The sequence below is a fragment of the Rattus norvegicus genome, chromosome 6 (genome assembly GCF_021556685.1).
Source record: "Rattus norvegicus strain SHRSP/BbbUtx chromosome 6, alternate assembly SHRSP_T2T, whole genome shotgun sequence".
Classification (NCBI taxonomy): Eukaryota; Metazoa; Chordata; class Mammalia; order Rodentia; family Muridae; genus Rattus; species Rattus norvegicus.
Genome location: NC_141539.1, coordinates 144,956,832 through 144,977,565, shown reverse-complemented (window position 1 = coordinate 144,977,565; position 20,734 = coordinate 144,956,832). Strand labels below are relative to the sequence as shown.

General features: G+C 45.2%; 1 protein-coding gene across 1 annotated transcript; it reads left to right on the top strand.

Moving 5' to 3' along the window:
• Nucleotides 1-259: 259 nt before the first annotated feature.
• LOC134479494 (uncharacterized) lies at nucleotides 260-17,136 on the top strand. Its single transcript, XM_087555025.1, has 4 exons — nucleotides 260-314; nucleotides 2,286-3,077; nucleotides 3,803-3,899; nucleotides 14,632-17,136. The coding sequence occupies exons 1-2, from the start codon at nucleotides 260-262 to the stop codon at nucleotides 3,023-3,025; spliced, it is 795 nt and encodes a 264-aa protein (XP_087411151.1). The 3' UTR covers nucleotides 3,026-3,077; nucleotides 3,803-3,899; nucleotides 14,632-17,136.
• Nucleotides 17,137-20,734: the final 3,598 nt, after the last annotated feature.

The window sequence follows — 20,734 nt, the reverse complement described above, 5'->3', positions numbered from 1 at the left end:
TGGTTGATCTCACAAGTCCTTTCCTTCTGAGCGAGCGTCTCTGAGGTGTCCCTGCCAATTTAGCAGGTACCTGTTTGTTAAGACAGGGTCTCACTGCACAACTCTGGTCTGCCTAGAGCTCACTCTGTAGACCAGGCTGGCATAAATCTCACCAATATCTTCCCACCTCTTCCTCCCAAGGCACGTGCTGGGATTAAAGGCACATGCCAGGTCCATCCAATTTAGCAAGTACTTGAACAGTAATGTTGCTAGAGGATCCATGCTAGATGCTGAAGGTTATGAGAAAATACAGAAAAGACATGGTCATGTTGTCTGTGAGTTAGGAGAATGGACAGAAAGTGAGGTCACTTTCAAACCCTATATGTTCTCTTACCCGCTCTACCTCTCTCCCTTAAGGCCTCTCTTTTTTCTTGTAGGTCCCTCTCTAGGTTCCTGTGTTTGTACATACTCATGCTCACATAAACACAATATATAAAAAATACTATCTAGATTCCTCTTAAAGGAGAGGAACCATGCAGTGTTTGTCTTTCTGGCTCTAGTTTATCTGACTTAATATATTTTCCAGGTCTATTCTCCTGCAGGTTTTATTTATCTTTACTAGTCAATAAAATTCTATCATACACACAGTGTGTACATATACATTATATATACATATATGTGTGCATATACATATATATCACATTTCCTTATGCAGTTCATGACTTGATAAAGACAGACTCTGGTTCCAAGTCCATGCTAATATGAATAGAGTATCCGTGAAGTTGGATAAACCAGTGTCTCTATATGGAGACCTTCTGATATATATGCCCAGTAGTGGTATGGCTGGGTCACATGGTGGTAATACTTTTAGTCTCTTGCAAAACCTCCACAGTGACTTCCATACTGGTTGCACACTCCACCAGTAAAGATGGGTGCTTCTCTTCACACACCCTTTCTAGCGCCTGACATGGGTGAGAAAAGCATCTCAAAGCAGTTTCAACTCGCATTTCCTTATAGCTAAGGATGTTGAACATTTTTAAAATGTATTGGCCATTACCGTTTATCCCTTTGAGAACTCTCTGTTTAGTTTCCTAGCTGACTTTTTAAAATTGGGTTGCTTGTTTTCTTTTTCTTCAGGTTTTGTTGTTGATTTCAAGTTCTTTGTGTATAGTAGATACTAATCCTCTGTCAGACCTACAGTTAGCAAAAATTTCCTCCCATCTGAAAGCTGACTCTTGACTTTATTAACTGTTTCCTTCACCGTGCAAAAGGTTTTGAATCCCTAAGGTCACTCTGTTGGGCCTTGATTCCTAAACAAGCTGAGTTTGCTCAGCGAGCTATCATCTTTACAGAAGTGCTCTACTTTTTCATCTAGCTACCGGTTTCAGAGTCCTAGAACTTATGCCGAGGTCCTTGACCAATTCGAAGTTGATATTTATGTGGGATAAGAGATAAGGGTCTGTTCTTGTTCATCTTCAGACAGACATCCAGTTTTCCCATCATCATTTATTGAAGATGTCATCTTTTTTATAGTGAGTATTATTGGCTTAGTAAAAAAAAAAAAAAATCAGGCAACTGTAGTTTTATGGTCTAAGGCACGGTCCTCTGCTCTATTCAACTGATCAACGTATTTTTGTGCCAGTACTATGCTGCTCTGTTACTATGGCTCTGTCACATGGCTTGGAATCAGGTATGGTGATAACCCCTGCCTTATTTTTACCCTCATTAGGATTGTTTCGATTTCCCAAGGTCTTCTTCCAAAAAAATCATTAAGTTTTTTTCAACTGTTCTGTGGAAAATGGAGTTGCAGCTTTGATGAGGGTGTGTGCATTAGTCTATACATTGTTTCTGAAACAGAGGCATTTCCCCAGTATTGATTTGTTCGGTCAGCACCTGGTGCCTCCTTCAGTTTCTCCAGAGTGTAGTAAGGTTTTCAACTGCAGGGGTATTTTACTTCCTTGCTCAAGTTTATTCCATGGAACTTCAGTTTTGTTCATTTGTTTCTGGGGAGTTGTGAATGGAACCATTTTTCTAATGTCTCCTATAGCATGCTTTTTATTAGTATAGAGGGAGCTACTGGCCTCTCTGTGCTCATTTTGATCCTACCTCTTTTACATTGAGTCTCCAGGGTCTTTTATGAAAACACTCATACCATCTTCAAACAGGGGGTCTTGGACTTCTTTTCTCAATTCATATTGCTATTATTTGCTCCTTTTGTCCTATTGCTCTAGCCAAGGCTTCTAGATCTATGTTGAATGTGGGCCTGTGTATTGGAGGCTTTCCACAGAGATCTCTGGCTGGGCCAGGTTCGAGGGTTCAGGCAAAAGGGAGGGGAAATTGCCTCTGCCGCCTCTGCCACCTCTGCCGCCTCTGCCGCTTCTGCCGCTTCTGCCGCCTCTGCCTCCTCTGCCGCCTCTGCCTCCTCTGCCGCCTCTGCCGCCTCTGCCGCCTCTGCCTCCTCTGCCGCTTCTGCCGCCTCTGCCGCCTCTGCCGCCTCTGCCGCCTCTGCCGCCTCTGCCGCCTCTGCCGCCTCTGCCGCCTCTGCCGCCTCTGCCGCCTCTGCCGCCTCTGCCTCCTCTGCCGCCTCTGCCGCCTCTGCCGCCTCTGCCTCCTCTGCCGCCTCTGCCGCCTCTGCCGCCTCTGCCGCCTCTGCCGCCTCTGCCGCCTCTGCCGCCTCTGCCTCCTCTGCCGCCTCTGCCGCCTCTGCCGCCTCTGCCTCCTCTGCCGCCTCTGCCGCCTCTGCCGCCTCTGCCGCCTCTGCCGCCTCTGCCTCCTCTGCCGCCTCTGCCGCCTCTGCCTCCTCTGCCGCCTCTGCCGCCTCTGCCGCCTCTGCCGCCTCCACCGTTGGTGCTGCTCCATCTCTGTCGCTGCTACTGCGGCTTCAGTTGCTCCAAGACAGGCAGGGCTGAGCCAGCAGGAGGATGACGAGCCAGAGCAGGGTACAGGGGAGCTTCTGGTGTTGATTTCCGATTTCAGGAGAGTGGATCTCTTCCCCAAGCGGCAGCATTACAGCTCTTGTGACGGAAACTCTCTGATGACAGAATGATTCTTGCACACCTTTGCTCCTTCTGGATAGGATTCTTATATACAGTTTTGGGGTGGGTACTTCCTATTGGTTTGGTCTGAGAGCTCGGGGATACCTTATCTACATGTGGGAGGGTTTGGGGTGCTGCTCCTACATGTCTGATGGTCACAAACCTCTCTACAGGAGGCTGTGGGGGCGGGGGCTGTAGCTAAATGACAGGAGTCTGGTTTCCTGGGAGTTTAGGGAAACACCTACCATCCCTTAGGGTCACTGTGGTTTCAAACCTCAACTCAACCAGGAACCAAGTTACCTTTCGCAGCCCTCCACCCAACATTGAATAAGAATGGAGAAATCAGAGAGAAAACAGGAGAAATGGGAGGTCTGTAGTGCAATGCAAGTTGCTGGACAGTTTCTCAGCCTTGTGTGTAGTCTAACACCAGTTGCTCTGAATTTCCCAGGAGTACAGTTTATAGAATCCCAACTCCGGAGCATTCTTCCTATTCAATTTAGTGCCCATTCATGCAGCCCAATTCCTCCTGCACTCTGCCTGATTTGCTATCGTGCTCTTAGACCATGTGGTGACATGATCTGCCCTCCCAGGCCTGTGTAGCATGGCTGGATCTCTAGGCCGGTCAACCAGCACATGCTCCTGGAAGTGCGTCTTCTTTGAGTGAACCATCTTTGCTTCTGCTGCAGCTACGATGTCCCAGCTCCGTGGACTGTTTGATACACAAGAACCTGAACTCCCTGTGCGTGCCCGCCAAACTCTGGTATCCGCTGACATCTCTACCTTCACAGGGCTCAGTTACTACTAACGGGAAACAAGCCATAAGAATAAGAGGAAAGGAAGGCTGAAAGCATGGCTGGTCCTACAAGACACCGTGCCAAATCCTGGGTGAGTTTCATGTGGCTTCTTCTTCTTTTTTTTTTTTTATTAACTTGAGTATTTCTTATTTACATTTCGAGTGTTATTCCCTTTCCCAGTTTCTGGGCCAACATCCCCCTAGCCCCTCCCCCTTCCCTTCTTTATGGGTGTTCCCCTCCCCATCCTCCCCCCATTGCCGCCCTCCCCCCAACAATCTAGTTCACTGGGGGTTCAGTCTTAGCAGGACCCAGGGCTTCCCCTTCCACTGGTGCTCTTACTAGGATATTCATTGCTACCTATGGGGTCAGAGTCCAGGGTCAGTCCATGTATAGACTTTAGGTAGTGGCTTAGTCCCTGGAAGCTCTGGTTGCTTGGCATTGTTGTACATATGGGGTCTCGAGCCCCTTCAAGCTTTCCAGTTCTTTCTCTGATTCCTTCAACGGGGGTCCCGTTCTCAGTTCAGTGGTTTGCTGCTGGCATTCGCCTCTGTATTTGCTATATTCTGGCTTTGTCTCTTGGGAGAGATCTACATCCGGCTCCTGTCGGTCTGCACTTCTTTGCTTCATCCATCTTGTCTAATTGGATGGCTGTATATGTATGGGCCACATGTGGGGCAGGCTCTGAATGGGTGTTCCTTCTGTGTCTGTTTTAATCTTTGCCTCTCTATTCCCTGCCAAGGGTATTCTTGTTCCCCTTTTAAAGAAGGAGTGAAGCATTCACATTTTGATCATCCGTCTTGAGTTTTATTTGTTCTAGGCATCTAGGGTAATTCAAGCATTTGGGCTAATAGCCATTTATCAATGAGTGCATACCATGTGTGTTTTTCTGTGATTGGGTTAGCTCACTCAAGATGATATTTTCCAGTTCCAACCATTTGCTTATGAATTTCATAAAGTCATTGTTTTTGATAGCTGAGTAATATTCCATTGTGTAGATGTACCACATTTTCTGTATCCATTCCTCTGTTGAAGGGCATCTGGGTTCTTTCCAGCTTCTGGCTATTATAAATAAGGCTGCTATGAACATAGTGGAGCTATGTGGCTTCTTCTTAAGCCTGCTTGCTCGAATGTGTTCTCTGTAGATACTACAATATTGGTCTCACACCCAGACTTAATAGATTTCTGTTACTTTCCCTCTTTTAATTATTAAGTCCATGCTTGTCGTCGAAAAAGATGTTCGAGTCTTTCTCTTTTTATTATCTTTTAAGTTATTCTGCCAAAACTAGCAGTGGGAGAGAAGAGGGACTTCTCTGGTACTTTCATTTAGAATGACCACCCCGGGGAGTTAGATTTCCTGGCAGGAAGCTGCATGTCACCTCACTTGGCCCACAGCCCTTGTCTGTCTCCACCCTCAGCCACACCTCTCTACCGACAACCTAAACAACAGTCTGAGCTTGTCTGTCTTGCTACCTCTAAACCAGACGTTACATTTCCTCAAGGTCACATGGATTTCTTAGATTCACAGTTTTTTGTTGCCTCCCAGAGTCTTAAGCGTAGTCAAGAGTGGCTCTGAAATAAATTTTGTTCAGTATTGGCCATATGTAAGTGTAAAGGGATGAAATAATCCCCATTATTTGTGAAAAGCATGTTAGTGGCAAACACTGTGAGGAATATCTGAGATGAAAACTTTCCTTGGTTGACAACCAACCAATGGAAGCTCTTCTGTCTTCCTCACTGAAAGAGCCAGGAATCTGCCCAGGCACCTTCCAGTGGCCGCATCCTTCAGAGGAGGCTGGAGATGGGTCTTAATTAAACAATCCGAGCATCTTAGGGTTTTATGTGAAGAGATTCCATGACCAAGGCAACTCTTATTAAGGACAACATTTAATTGGGGATGGCTTACAGTTTCAGAGGTCCAGTCTATTACCATCATGGTAGGAAGCATGACAATGTGCAGGCAGTCATGGTGCTGGAGAAAGAGCTCAGAGTTTTGCATCTTTTATCCAACTGCAGCCAGAAGAGACTGTCTCTTCTGCACTGGGCAGAGTTTGAGCATTAGGAGCCCTCAAAACTTGCCTACACAGTGACGCACTTCTTCCAACAAGGCCACACTTACTAATCGTAGCATTTCCCACGAGCCAAACATATTCAAACCACCACACCAAGAGAGCCACATTCCTCTGGGGAAATGCAGCATTTGGATTTGGTCACTGATTTGAGACAGCATACAGTTGCCTCTGGACTTGGCCCACAAGGGAACTAAAGATACAAGGAAAGCCTGGCACCCCTCCAGGCATTTTGTGTCTGCACCTTGGCTGAGGGTGCCAAAATACAACATTATCCTTTACCTTTTTGTTTAACTCACACCATATTCCATAAACAGCAAATCTCATGGATGGGCAAAGGCGCACAGATCACCAAGTGCACAGTTTTTGGCACCTTGAAGGACTGGGGCAGAGACAATGATGGCTTAATGAAGTACAGCTAGAGCCCTGTTTTGTCCAGAACTGCTTAATTGTGCAGAATCCTTGCCCCCTACTAAACTTAAACCTAATGACAGTATCTTGAAGATGCAATTGGGAATAACTAGACTCTTTATTTATTTTCCTATGTTACCCTCTGAAGAAACCCCCTCCCTGTGCTTTTCTTCACAACATGTCTTTAACTGTCCCATGGAGGTTGTCGTCTGAGCAAAGCCTGTGGAGCATCCAGAACCCAGCTTCACCTTAAAAGCCATGGCAACCATGCAAGAATTCACTCTTTATCCCTGTGACATAAGAAGCGGCTTTTTGGATGTAATCATGAAGTTTTATCTTTTCTTTTTCACTGCTGAAAATGCAGGTTTTTTTCCTTGCTACCGTTTGAAGATTCTCTCTTCAAACGAGTTAAAATGCCTTACTGGCACGGTGTTAAGAGGTGGGTCCCTTGAGAAGTACTTTGGTCACAAGGGTTTGACCTCACAAATTTATCCCCTCCAATAAATAACGGAATGGGCTTCTGCTCTGATGCATCCAGTGCTCCTGTGGGCCTACCTTGCTCCCTTGCTGTTCATGTAGAGACTCAGCAGGAGCCTTCACCAGGTGCTGACATCACACTCCTGACCTCAATGCCTAGAACCCTGAGCCAAACAAATTTCTATTCTTTATGGATGAGCCAGTTCGTAGTGTTCCCTAGCAAACGGACTGGAAGGCCTTCCGTTTTCTGGCAGGGCACTGTCCTCTGTGAAATGGCAAAGGTACAGCTGCCACTTAGCAACTATGACACTGTGACTGCTAAGTCTTTGGGGACCACTGAACGCAATGCATCCTCATCTCTCAGCCTTCGACTCAGGCTGCCAATAAATCCTGAACATTCAGAGCTCTCCTGGGATATAGGCGTCTTTACCATGGGCCACCATCTGTTGGGTTTTCTGTCAGCAGCAGCAGGAAGCAAAGCTTCCTATCTGACAGGAAATAGACATGATATTAGATGGGTTTTTCCGCTTCTGCTTTCTGGCCCTTTGCTCTTCTCCCAGTCCTCCGGGCCTCTCCACAGCTCTGGGCAGGTTCAACTCTTTTAGATACCTTGTCAGCCTTGAAAAGCCGGATCGGTTGACACCAGAGAACAATGGATGTATCCGCGTAGATGCTGTTTCACTTACCTCGTTCTATTTGAGAGTGGAACAAACAGTGTGTCGTGACTTCTAATCTTAGTCCCAAAGACTTAAATCTGACCTCTTCCTCAGAGTGTTTACCAGTGATTTTACTTTTCTGAAGAAGATATCTTATAGTCACCTTACTTTAGGAAAGTATTTGATTTCTCAAAGTGTCAACTTCCTCAGTTGTCACATGATACAGGAACCATCTCTGCTGTCACCGTGAGGATGACATGAAACTTGTCCTCAAATTCTGCTGCAGGGCCGTGTTCCTTGTCAGAGCTCTTGCTGGCCACTCTCTCTAGGCACTCATTTTATAAGAATTGCCAGTGCTTTCAATAATGCCTCAGTTTGGCTAAATTTTCTTTAACACTGACCTTGAAGTCCACTCTACCCAAACAGTTGGCTCCATTATTTTTTTATTTATTTTTAGTTTTTTTATGCAATGTTTTTTATCGTTTTTCCTTTCTCCAGCTCCTTCCAGATCCTCCCCACCTTTCTACCCACCCAACTTCATGCTCATGCTTGCTAAATGCTGCCCCCGCAAACCCTGATGATCAAAACAAACAAACCAATAAGAAAAAAAAAAAAAAACCAGCCAAACAAAATGCAGCAAAGATTCCCACAGAAAGAACATGGAGTCAGGCCTGCCCTGGAGTGTGGTTGATATACCCAGTGACACTTCACTGGAGACCACTGGTTTTCCCCTTTTCCCAGTAGGTATCCATTGCAAATCGCTTCTTGGTTAGGGGTGAACCCTGTGTTCACTTCCCATTCTTAGTGCTGGTTTGTCTGGTTTAAACCAGGGCAGCAGGGTTTGTGAGCTACCACAGTCTCTGTGAGGTCATTCCTGTGTCAGTCCTGTTGTGTCTGGATTACACAGTTTCCTTGGAGATATCCACCACCTCTGGCTTTTACACTCTTTCTACTTCCTCTTCTCATAGATCTCTGAGCCTTGAGGGAGGGTTGATGAGGACATCCATCCCATTTAAGGCTGAGTGCTCCAGAGTCTCTCATTATCTGCCCCTGAGCACACTCATCTTATACCTCTTCGTTTCTGCTGTAGTATTTGTCATAGCTCTCCATGCAACATGGCTTCTGACCAAGGGACTCACAGCCAAAGAATAGGCAACAGGCCCATGCTATGGAATTCCCTTACTCTGACCGCCCCCAGCCCCCTCCACCACCACCACCATCTGGGAGCATCTGGCCTGGTAGAATGGTGAAATGGCCTATTAAAGACACATTTACAATGCCAGCTTGGGACAGTGGCATGGAGAGCTGGGGCAGGGTCTCCGTAAACTGCACATGCTTTAGATTGGCATTCAGTATGTGACAGTTTCTCCATAGCCAGCACTCATGAGCTTCACTTGGGTGAAGATGGAACTGGGTCCTCTCCCCATCACCAAGAGTAACCGACTAACAGAAGCTTTTATTCCTGTCCTTGTGACCTTCACTCTTCTGGCCTACAAGTTTTATCTCCAGAAGAAGGAAAGCTTCTTCCGGGAGTCACAACAAGCAGTCAACTGGAAGATAAGACTTTGCCTTTGGGGGGCTCCTGATGCCCTTGATCAATAGGAATAACATTGTTAGGGAGGTGGTTGGGCTGGTCTGGTGCTGCTGTGTATTCAAACACTAAATTCTGAACCCCAAGATCTGGTTGTCCCCAGGCAAGTGAATTCTCAAGTACACTACTGGCCTTTGTTATATAAACCATGCTCCACAACTTAAAGCTATTGGTTAATAAAAGGCTAGAGCCTATGATGGGGCTGTAGACAGAGAAAGGAAGGACTTGAGAATCAAGTGAGGAGTCTCAAGAGAGACAGACGGCAGAAGACAGAGAGAGGAGGAGTCTGACATGAGGCCTAATGGATCATAAGCACGTGGCCATGTGGCCAGGAGAAGTGGACCCTGAGGACAGGCTGATGGAATGGAAACAGTTAGGGCAAGACTTAAACAGCAAGTAACACGGGCCTATGGATTGGATGTAAATTAGACCAGGTCAGGACCTGCCTGATCTATGCTTACAGCTTGTCAAATAAAATACCAGGCGCACACGTGTGTGTGTGTGTGTGTGTGTGTGTGTGTGTGTGTGTGTGTGTGTGAGAGAGAGAGAGAGAGAGAGAGAGAGAGAGAGAGAGAGAGAGAGGGAGAGAGAGAGGGAGAGAGAGAGGGAGAGAGAAGGAGAGAGGGAGAGAGAGGGAGAGAGAGGCGGGGGAAAGAGAGAGGGAGAGAGAGACAGAGGGAGAGAGAGGGAGAGAGGGAGAGAGAGAGGGAGAAAAGAGAGAAAGAGAGGGAGAGAGACAGGGAGAGAGAGACAGGGAGAGAGAGAGAGAGGGAGAGAGAGAGGGAGAGAGAAGGAGAGAGGGAGAGAGAGGGAGAGAGAGAGGGAGAGAGAAGGAGAGAGGGAGAGAGAGGGAGAGAGAGGGAGAGAGGGAGAGAGAGAGGGAGAGAGAAGGAGAGAGGGAGAGAGAGAGAGAGAGAGAGGGAGAGAGAGAGAGAAAGAGAGAGAGAGGGAGAGGGAGAGAGAGGGAGAGAGGGAGAGAGGGAGAGAGAGAGAGGGAGAGAGAGAGAGAAAGAGAGAGAGAGGGAGAGGGAGAGAGGGAGAGAGGGAGAGAGAGAGAGAGAGAGAGAGAGAGAGAGATTTATAAGGGTTAGCTACAATATATAATTCTTTTACAGGGAAGGGTCACTCATCCAGACACCAGGAGGAAGTTGGATTGCTTTTCCACATAGAGGGAATGTAGAGTGTGTCTGAAGTGTAGGATATCCTTTAAGACATCTCTTAGTCTTACCATGTCCTATGATTAAAATCAATAAGAAACTACAATAACCCCTTGGGCAGGATGATATTTTTCTTATCAAGAATGGACCATCCATTTAGGTAAAGAGCCAAGACCTTCTGAGGTGCTTGGTGAGGGTAGAGAAACTATGGAACAAGTAGTGAAGAATGTAGTTTTAAGTAACAGTTAAGGCCACCTGACCAGATGCTGCACTAATGAGAATTGTATGAGTGCTTGTGCTTTGTTTTGTAAAGAATATGTGTGGTATCCCCACTCATCTCACTGCTCTCTCTCTCTCTCTCTCTCTCTCTCTCTCTCTCTCTCTCTCTCTCTCTCTCTCTCTCTCTTTCTCTGTGCTCTACTCAAAGAGTGAGGAGGGTAAGTAAGCAGGTGTCTATGCAATGCCGTGTACAAAGCAGAGAGAAGCGCCCTCTACTGGAGGGGTGGAAAATTGCATGGTAACAGACCTGGTTCTTTGGCAGTATATTAGATGCTGACTGAAGTCCATGGAACTTCTGATTCAGCAAACTCCCTGTGGTGGCTTGAATAAGAATGGCCCCCATAGGATTATATATCTGAATGTTTAGTCATCAGAGTAGCACTATTTGAGAAGGGATTAGAAGGTGTGGCCCTGTTGGAATAGGAAGTGTATCACTGGAAGAGGACTTTGAGGTTTCAAACTAATCCCAAAGTCTCTCTTCCCGATGCCCGTGGATCTGAATGCAGAACTCTCAGCTACTTCTCTAGTGCCGTGTCTTCCTGTGTGCCACCATGCCCCCGCCATGATCAGAATGAACTAAACCTCTGAAACTGACGGCCCCAATTAAATACTTTCATTTATAAGAGTTGCCATGGCCATGGTCTCTTTACAACAATACAACATTGACTAAGGCATTCCCCTTCTTATTACTGGTGTAAGAAGCTGCTTAGGGCTACCAAATAGGTCTGAGCTTCCAGAAGTCATTATTTGTGCTTCATAGGAGACAAGCGAGGCTTTTAGGGAAGGGGTGCTCAAGGCAGGGTTTCTTTGTGTAGCCCTGGCTGTCCTGGAACTTGCTCTGTAGACTAAGCTGGCATGGAACCCACAGAAATCTGCCTGCCTCTGCCCTCCCCACCCCACAAGCTCTGGGATTAAAGGTGTGCGCCACCACCATCTGGCTCTGTCTGGTTGACCTTTTTGAAAACACTAACCTGTGTGCTATCCAAACCAAACATGCAACACTTATGTCAAAAGATACCCAGGAGCACTCTGCATACATGGAGAACATATTTTCTCCTTTTTTTCTAAATACATTTTTATGTGTATGCATATTTTCCCAGCATGTATGTCTGTACGCTACATGTGTGTCTTGTGCTCACAGAGGTCAGAAGAGAGTCCTGGATGCCTTGATACTGGAGTTATGTGACTGTGAACCCCCATGTGGGTGTTGGGAATCTAACCAGGGTCCTCTGCAAGAGTAACAACTGTTCTAAACGGCTGAGCCATCTCTCCAGACCAATGGAGGACATTCTGAAGAGTCCACTATCTGGAAAACATTTTCAATCTCAGAAAAACAAACGAACAAACAAACAAACATTCCTCTTCTTCATGTCATTGGAATTTCAGAATGTTAGATTTTTTTCTCACAGAGTCAAAATATAACTAAGTATAAGATTGTGGGTAAAATAAAAACAGGATAGAAATCAAATATCAGTTTTTTTTTTCATTTGTCTGTAAAGTTTAATTAAATGTGGGCTATAAACCATAAAGTTAAAATGTCTCAGTGAGTAAGTTTCAACATTGTAACTTCGTAATGGCTCTAAATACACTTGTTAAAATGTATCTAGAAAAAAATACATTTGTGCATATGTATACTTACACCACACAGATTTTGTCCTGTCTTTCTTCACTTTTCTACCAGGTAATATAACATTGAGGTAATATCAAAAGTTTAATATTTTAAAATCTATTTCATAGTGAGAATTCTGGAATTTTAGTTTCTTTTAAAAAGCACAGAAATATTGTAAGAATATGTTTTTGTTTTAATACGGGGCTGCTTGAGATTGTCCACGGCCGCTGACTAGATTCACCCTGTGCTCTAACAGGAGCAAGATTCTGTCAGCTGCAGAAACTACGTGATTGTGTGAAATTTGGAATTCTGGGAACTTTTCAGAGGGTGTATTAAGTGCTCGAGCCCCCAAGAGGTGTGGATTGTCGGTGAATGGTTGGTTGGTGGCTGGATTGTTGTTGATCAGGTTTAGTTAAGTACTCATGTGCAAAGAAGGAAGGGGAGGAAATTAGATATCCTGAGGGCAAAGATCAAACTGGCCTCAAGGAAGTTGACACCCCCAATCAGCAGGAAGTAGTATGATGATAATGTTGCCCCCTTTCTGACCCCTGATGTTATCCAGGGATCTCTTTCCTTTCCCCTCCATCCTTTTACTCTCTTATCTAGTGTTAGGGGGCAGAAAGGGTGGAAGAAAGAAGACCCCACAGAGTGGCAAAAGATAAGCTACACTATTTTATTATATAAAAGTTATAGGTATTAAAAGGCTAACCATCGTTCTAGTTTGCTTTCTGTTGTTGTGATAAACACCATGACCAAAAGCAAGCTGAGGAGGAAGGGGGGTACTTGACACTACAGCTCACACAGTCCATCGGAAAGGGAGGTCAGGGCATGAACTCAAGGCAGGATCTGAAGCAGAGGCCTTGGAGGAATGCTGCTTACTGGCTTGTTCTCCAGGATCACATTCAGTCACCTCAGTCAACCTCCCAGGACCATTCATGTCCAAGGTGGCATCGCCTATGATGAACTGCCCTGTCCTCCTTCAATCATTAATCAAGAAAATACTTATAGGCTAGCCTGGTGGAGTCAACTCCTCAATGGATGCTCCTTCTCTCTTCTTGTGTCAAATTCCCTAAAAGCTAACCAGCATGGCACTCCCCAGAGGACTTTTACATCAGGAAGAATCGTGCAGTTTGGTTGTAGGGGACAGTTATGCCGCATTAAGCATATTCATAACTGTGAGATGGTTATTGCTCTCTTTGTATGGAATTAAAATAACATAAAGAGGTGTGGCTGAGGTCAGGTTGACAGCTATGACTTGTGATGATTAATCTTTATTGTCAACTCAATTGAATCTAGAACCACATTTAAAAAAAAAAATGTCCCTCCACATGGGACGCAAGAGCATTCCCAGGATGAGTTAACTGAGGGGGAGGGAGGCTCCCTCATGGTGGACTTAGATTTAGAGAAGTCTGAGGAAAGAGGGATGCTGTTTATTGCCCGGCATAAGAAATCTTTGTTGTCCATTTTCAATGGGAGGTGTATTTAGAGCTTCTTTTTTTTGGTTCTTTTTTTCGGAGCTGGGGACCGAACCCAGGGCCTTGCGCTTCCTAGGTAAGCACTCTACCACTGAGCTAAATTCCCAGCCTCTATTTAGAGCTTCTTAACGATTCCCAGGTAAGCAGCAGCACTAAGCCTGTCTTCCCCAGCTAGCATTTGCTTTCCTGGGTATGTTTTAGTTGATTTTAGGCCCCCAAAGTTATAGGCAGTATTGGGAAAGAGAAGAGGCTCTTGAGCCCCAGGAGGATGGGGGAATTGGAATAGGGACTAGACTAGAGGAGTGGGAAGGACTGTGACTCTCTGGAGTACCAGCCTACAGGATGGTAGGGAGAAGTCAGGGACAGACACTGTCAGCACCACCTTACAGAACCAGCTTAGCACATCAGCCATTCTGCGCTTTCTCCAGGCTGATTCTGAGCTTGGGAAGGTTGTGGATGAACTGCTAACTGTCACAACTCTGAATCTCCAGTCTCTCTTACGAAGTGAGGATCGTTGCTTCTCACACTGGTGGGTGTATCTATCTTATCATCGCTGCGGTTGCTGCCTCTGTCCTTTGCAGACTCCCGAACCTAGCTTCCTTCCGTGGCTTTCCAATGTGGGCTGAAGACAAGCACCTCTCCAGGAAGTAGCTACTAGGCTCTCAACCTTCCATAGACGTTGTTGGATACCCAGACTGGGTTGCATAAGTCAATCTAATGAGTCCCCTTGTAAATGGATGTTCATTCAACTGGCTCTGCTCCTCTGGAGAACCCTACATGTGATACGAGAGATCTTCCATTGTGCTTCAGTACTTTAACCATGTGCTCCGTTCTTCTGTGGCACAGAGACATCTGTTGCAATTCTTTCCTGTCCATCTTGACCTTTCCCTCTGGTTGTCACCAGAGTGTTCTCTGTGTGTCCGCCTTCTGCAGCTTGATGGGATTGTATATCACTTTGTCATGATTTTCTTGGTCTCCTCAGAGAGTTTTTAATCTGTGGTTTGATGTTTGTTAATCTCAAAAGGATTTCTCAGTGTTATTTTAAAAACATTTCTTCTCATTAATTCTCTATTCTCTATCTATTGTCTCAATCCTGTCTTAGGGTTTTACTGCTGTGAACAGACACCATGAACAAGACAACTCCTGTAAGGACAACATTTAATTGGGGCTGGCTTACAGGTTCAGAGGTTCAGTCCATTATCATCAAGGCTGGAGCATGACAGCATCCAGGCAGGCATGGTGCAGGAGGAGCTGAGAGTTCTACATCTTCATCTGAAGGCTGCTAGGAGAAGACTGGCTTCCCAGCAGCTAGGAGGAGAGCCTTATAGCCCACCCTCACAGTGACACACTTCCTCCAGAAAGGCCACAGCTCCTAATAGTGCTACTCCCCGGGCCCAGCATATACAAACCACTACATAGACTGACATCATTCTGTAGCCCAGAGTCATGAAATCCTTTCTCCTTTTCTTTTTCTCTTTGTGTTTCATTTCGGGGAGTTTCTGTTGAGCTGTTTTCAAGTTCACTAACTCCCTGTTAAATCTCCTGATGATCTTGTCATAAGTACTCTTTAAACAGTGTGGGTGCTTTGTTTTAGCATTTCCATGAGGTTTTTTTTTTAAAAAAAGGTTTTATCACTTTGATCAAATTACATTCTGATCTTTTCATCAGAAACATTAAACTACTACTCATAATTATTTAAATTTACCTCCTGAGAATCCTGATATTTTTGTCATATCAGAATCTAGTTCAGTTGGTTTCGTTGGCATCTTTCCTTCTGGTCTCTGGCAGTGTTTTTGTTTGAATGTCTGTATGGGGTGTGTGTGTGTGTGTGTGTGTGTGTGTGTGTGTGTGTGTGTGTGTGTGTGAAAGAGGTCTTTTTACAGCAAATCCCTTATACAGAGACAAGGATAAATGGTGCGCCCATCTGAAAATGGAACACCAGTTTTTAGTGTTCTTTCTAAGTCTCTGAGGGGAGAACAGGGTCACTGGGTCATAAGGTCTGGGTTTGGGGAGTGACTCCTGCTGTGGCTACCCTCTGAGTCCTTTAACAACTGTGCTCTTGCTGAGGCTGCTTTACCAGAGAGTCTTCCAGTGCCTGCTTGACTGTTGGCTGTCAGTGTTATCTTGCTCAGTCCTCAGAGTGTCTTCGCATGTTCCTCCATACCATTGTCCCTGTCACACAAAACTGGTCATGAGACTGAGAGGTCTCATTTCCTAGTTAAACCTCAGACTTCATTAGGCACAGTACAGTGATGTTGGGTTTAAGTCAGGGGCGGCGGGGGCTGGGGGGTAGGTGAAAACATTATAGTATCCTTGCTCCCCACCTCCACTCAGCCTAGGTACAATGTACTCCTTCTTTTCCCTAGGCCCAGAGCCACAGTTGGCTCACAGCAGAGCATGGGGCAGTAGTGTGCTGCCTTGTGCTGGCTTCTGTCTTCCTTTCACAGGTCTTGCTCCTTTCATGGTATGTGAGAAGAAACCACGCAGCCCTTCCAGTGTTTCCTCTGGAAACACAACACTTACCTGAGTCACCCACTCACTAGCTTTATGTATCCCTCAGAATGCAGAGGACAGGACTACCAGATAGCCTGCTGCCTTGCAAGGATCTCCATTCTGAGTTTCATAATTTTATTTTGTGTGTGGGTGCGGACACAGGCATTTGTGTGTGTTGGTGCGTGCATGGGCAGGTGGATGCATGTGTGTGTTTGTGTGCATGCCTGCAGTGTAAGTATGCAATATTCACAGAGCCCCAAAGTGGGTGTTCCATCCCCTGGATCTGGAGTTACAGATGGTTAGCGAGCCAACCTGATAGAGGCACTGGGAACAAAACTGCACTCCTCTGACAGAGCAGAAAGAGCTCTAAGCTGCCACTATTTCTCAAGGCCCTGTCCTGAGACCAAAATAAGATTTTCCTCACTTTCCTGATGTCCTCACCACTGCCTTCTTAAAAGTACCTCAGACCTTGTACAACAAACCATGTTAGGGAGGAGACATTTCCTGAAAATGTTGCAGCTTCCTCCCACTCTCGTATTTTAAGTAATTATCCTGTCAACAACACACTTGTTTCTAATTTTGAACTCTTTGCAGAAAGCGAAACTAAGCAATAATTTTTAAAAGATAAAATGAGATATGAGTTTATATTGGAACTTTAATTTCACAACCAGGTATAAAACGTTTTTTATTTAGCTTTGTCTATCTTATGTCTGATTATATTTCTTATCCTATGTCTGATATATATATATGTGTGTGTGTGTGTGTGTGTGTGTGTGTGTGTCTGTGTGTCTCTGTGTGTGATGATGTGTATAAGTGTGTGGACACGTGCAGTAGTGATGGCGATTGGTTTTTTGAGCCAGAGTTTCCTGTAGCCTAAACTGGCCTCAGACTCGTTATGTAGATGAGGCTAGACTTGAATCCCCACCCTCATATCTCCACCTCTTTAGTGCTGAGATCACAGAAATGTATGACCATACATGATATAGTTTTAGTTTAGATTTTTGTTTAAACATCCGTAGTGGCTACACCTGTATACATTCCCACCAACAGTGTAGGAGGTCTCCTTCCCCATCCTAGTACCATCCTTGCAAACATTAAAAACAATTTACATTTATGTGCGTGTGCCTGCTCATTTGTATGTGTACTATGTGCATGCAGGTGTCCACAGAGGCTACAACTGAAGCTAGAGTTTCAGAGAGTTGTGAGCCACTGGATGTAGGTTCTGGGTACCAAACTCAGGTCCACTGCAATCTCTCTACCTTTGTCTTCTTGATTCTGGTTGTTCTGACCGAAACGAGGTGGAATCTCAATTCAATTACAATTTTCAATTCATTTGCTTTTGTGTAGAAGCTCCTTCCCCATCCTCAGGTAATATCAAGGTATTCCCACCAATTAAAAGTGTTGCTGGCATGTGTGCCATAGCTGACGCCTGCCCTGGGCCATGATACTACTATAAAGGGCCTTTCCAGGCCAATGTGTACCTTCCAGTCCAGGTGAGCTCAAATTACCTGAGGCCGTGGACCACTGAAGGTGGGGTTCCCTGGCCTCTGTTGGAAGAGCTCCTTGTGGGCTAGAGTAGGACTCTTCTTGCAACTGCCTGACTATCCAACATGTGCCTCTACCTGGTCCTCAGTCCCTGAAGAGCACTCCTTTACAAATGACTGTGAGTGCCAGAGAATCCAGCCTGTGACAGCTTTGTGTTCATGATGCACAGACAGCCTTCCAACATGATCCACCACGGCACAATGATGGAAAACCCCTTCAAGATAGTATGTAACTTGTGTGTGTGCAGTTCTGTTTGCCATTAGGTTAGATTTACACCAGGGGTCTACGGCCATACCACCCTGAACGCGCCCGATCTCGTCAGATTTACACCAGGGACATGCTATCTATCTAATTGCTACTTTAAAGTCACCCGAAATCATTCTGATTTCCCACTGACAACACACAGTGAATGCATTGGTTCCATTCACTTTTGATTTTTATAGATTTTGATTCAAGTTTAAACTTTTGTATACTTACATGCATTCAAGTCATGTATAGGAAGTATGTCTTCTTCCTGTCCCATGTGTAAACACTTTTATATTGTAGTTTGGGGGTTATTCTATTGTGTTTATTAAAACAATATATAGGCAAGTGCAATATTACAATCTTCTGCTTTCACGGATGGAAGCTACTATACCTCTCATTTCTGGCTGTCAAAAAGCACTCCAGGAAGCAACACCATCCTTGTTCTTTTGTACAGCCTTATGTGACTCCATTGTTACACACCTTACACACCTTATCTCACACTTCAACCAACCTCCATTGTTGCACATTTGGCTGCTCAAGTTTGACAGCATGTGATGTAGAGACTGACCTTGTGTACAGTTTTCTAGAAGAAAATTCACTGTGTCAAAGTTAACACATGGGTAACTTTTCTAGAAATTCCTGAGTACTCTGGGGTTATATCACCTTGAGTATGAAGAGGTGATGGGTATCAGTGCCCATATCCTTAGCATCGTGAAAAGTTTCCTCCTCCACAGTGAAACAACACACACACAGATTGGTTACACAGGCCATGGAGCTAGGGAGGTGTGGTACTCTTGCCCTAACGTGTAAATTATAAAGCTAAGAGTTTCTCTTGGTCCTTATGTGAGATGCTACTTTCTTTTAGCGGATGGTGTTGAACACAGGCACACAACTGGCCAAGGTGTAGAGAACAAGACACTACAGAATGCTCAGCCCTAAGTGGAACATATAAGCTGTACCCTCTCATCCCAAGGGGCGGGGATCACTGCAGAAGAGGAAGTGGAAGGAGTATAAGAGCCCGAGGTGCTGCATGGCCAGAGGGAACAGTATCTCCTGGGCACAGCAGGGCAACTGCACATAAAAGCTCCGAGAGCTCTCAGCAGCATGTACACAGCCTACGCAAGCCCAAGTCAGATCAAATCCAGCACAAGATGGGGAGTTGGGGATAAGTGCCATCCTTACCCATGGAACGACTGTCAATTGTCACTTTTCTGTTGGAGTGCTGCCCTAGCTAAGTCAACCATGCGTAAGTGTAAGACCACACGTCCAAGAAAATGGGGGCACGAATCTGCCCTGTGAGGTAAAGAACGGGGAAGTAGATATTGGAACTGTTAGGGGAGGGGATGAATATGAAAAGAACCTATTGGGTGAAACTCAAAGAGTAAGAAACTTTTAAAAAATAAAATCATAATATTTGTACTACAGTTTGCATTTATCCTTTTCTTTCGTAAGGAAGCTACAGCATCTTTCCATATGCTTGATGTGTGTCTTGCATGATTGAATGTGGCTCAGCATTCCATAGCTGTATTCTTGCTGGCAGATTGGAAAGAGATGTGGAAAGGAGAGCCAATGCTAAGGAGTCAGGCACAAATGTTGCACCTCTCAATGACTTTCACTTCCCACTAGTTCCAAGAGAAACTTGGAAATGAATTGTGTAGTCTGGGCAACCGTGAGTTCCATTAAAACTTGGAGTGGGAGTCAAGAAACAGAGAGTGGGACTCCTGGGTGAGACAGCAGATTACCTTGTCAAAGAAAACAGTCAAGATAGTACGCAGTGTGCTCATTTCCTCCAAGAGACAAGGTCTGCAGATGAACTCATCAATCAGGGAGATCTCTGCAGGGGAAGCAGGTGGGAGCGATAAGAATTGGGGGTCTAGCTGCAGGTCATCTCAAATCAGCTCCAAACTGGTTGAATCAAGATGGCTGGGTAAGAACAGTGTAACCTGGGCTGGAGGAATGATGGTTCTTACATATTCTGGACCTGAGGGATAAAGAGTCAAGGTGCAGTGCAGGGGTTCAAGTACACCAGCAGGAAAGGACTTGAAACCACACAAAACATGGATCCTGTGTAGACCAAGGACTCCTACTCTCGTCCTCTGCCACCCCTAGCAGCAATGAGATCTTAGAACTTCGCCTCTGAACTCAGTGAAGTTCATTAATTCACTCCATAAGTACCCTTTTAATTCCTTGATCTCTGCTAATCTCTCTGGCATATATATACCTATGTGCCACAGCAGTTTGCAACACTTGTTCCTGCCTTGCTCCAGTAGGTTCTAGGATGGCCATTTATGCTTTTCTATCTGTTCTACTCAGGCCTTCTCTACTATATTGTTCACTCATATCTCATATATTTCCATCCATTGTTGAGTCTTTTTCTTTCCTTCATTCTTTTCCCTTCTCCTTTTACTCCTTAATCACATCTGTCTACAGCTTCAACTATTTTTTAAAATCTGTGGATTCTATCATTTTCCTGGCTTTCTCTACCCAGCTATCTTTCTGTTTTGATTTTCTCAAAGTTGATCTGTGTCCCTGTCCTCCCCCATCCAACATGTAACCTTAGTCACTAAAATCCAAGTACACACCACATTGTCCTTTATTGTTTATCTTTATTGGTAATTGAAGTCAAAGGGGTCACTGGCATCATTTGGCTAATATAATTACTGTGCTTGTTCTTACAGTTAATATTCCAGTCAGAGAATGATATAGATTCCACGATAGGCATTTTGATGTTTTGAACCAAGGAGGCAAGAGAACCACACCCTCCTAGCTTTATAACCTTTGTAACCCAATCTGTACGTGTGGTTTCACTGTGGAGGAGGAAACTTCACATGGCTGAGAAAATGGACACTTTCACCCATCACTACTGCATACTCAAGATGATACAACCCCAGAGCACTCAGGAATTTCTAGAAAAATTGCCC

Bases quoted from the DNA above. Each gene is read 5' to 3' on its own strand.
- LOC134479494 (XM_087555025.1), top strand. From the start codon at position 260: ATGCTAGATGCTGAAGGTTATGAGAAAATACAGAAAAGACATGGTCAT. The intron at 315-2,285 runs GTGAGTTAGGAG...TGGCTGGGCCAG, and splicing joins AAGACATGGTCATGTTGTCT to GTTCGAGGGTTCAGGCAAAA.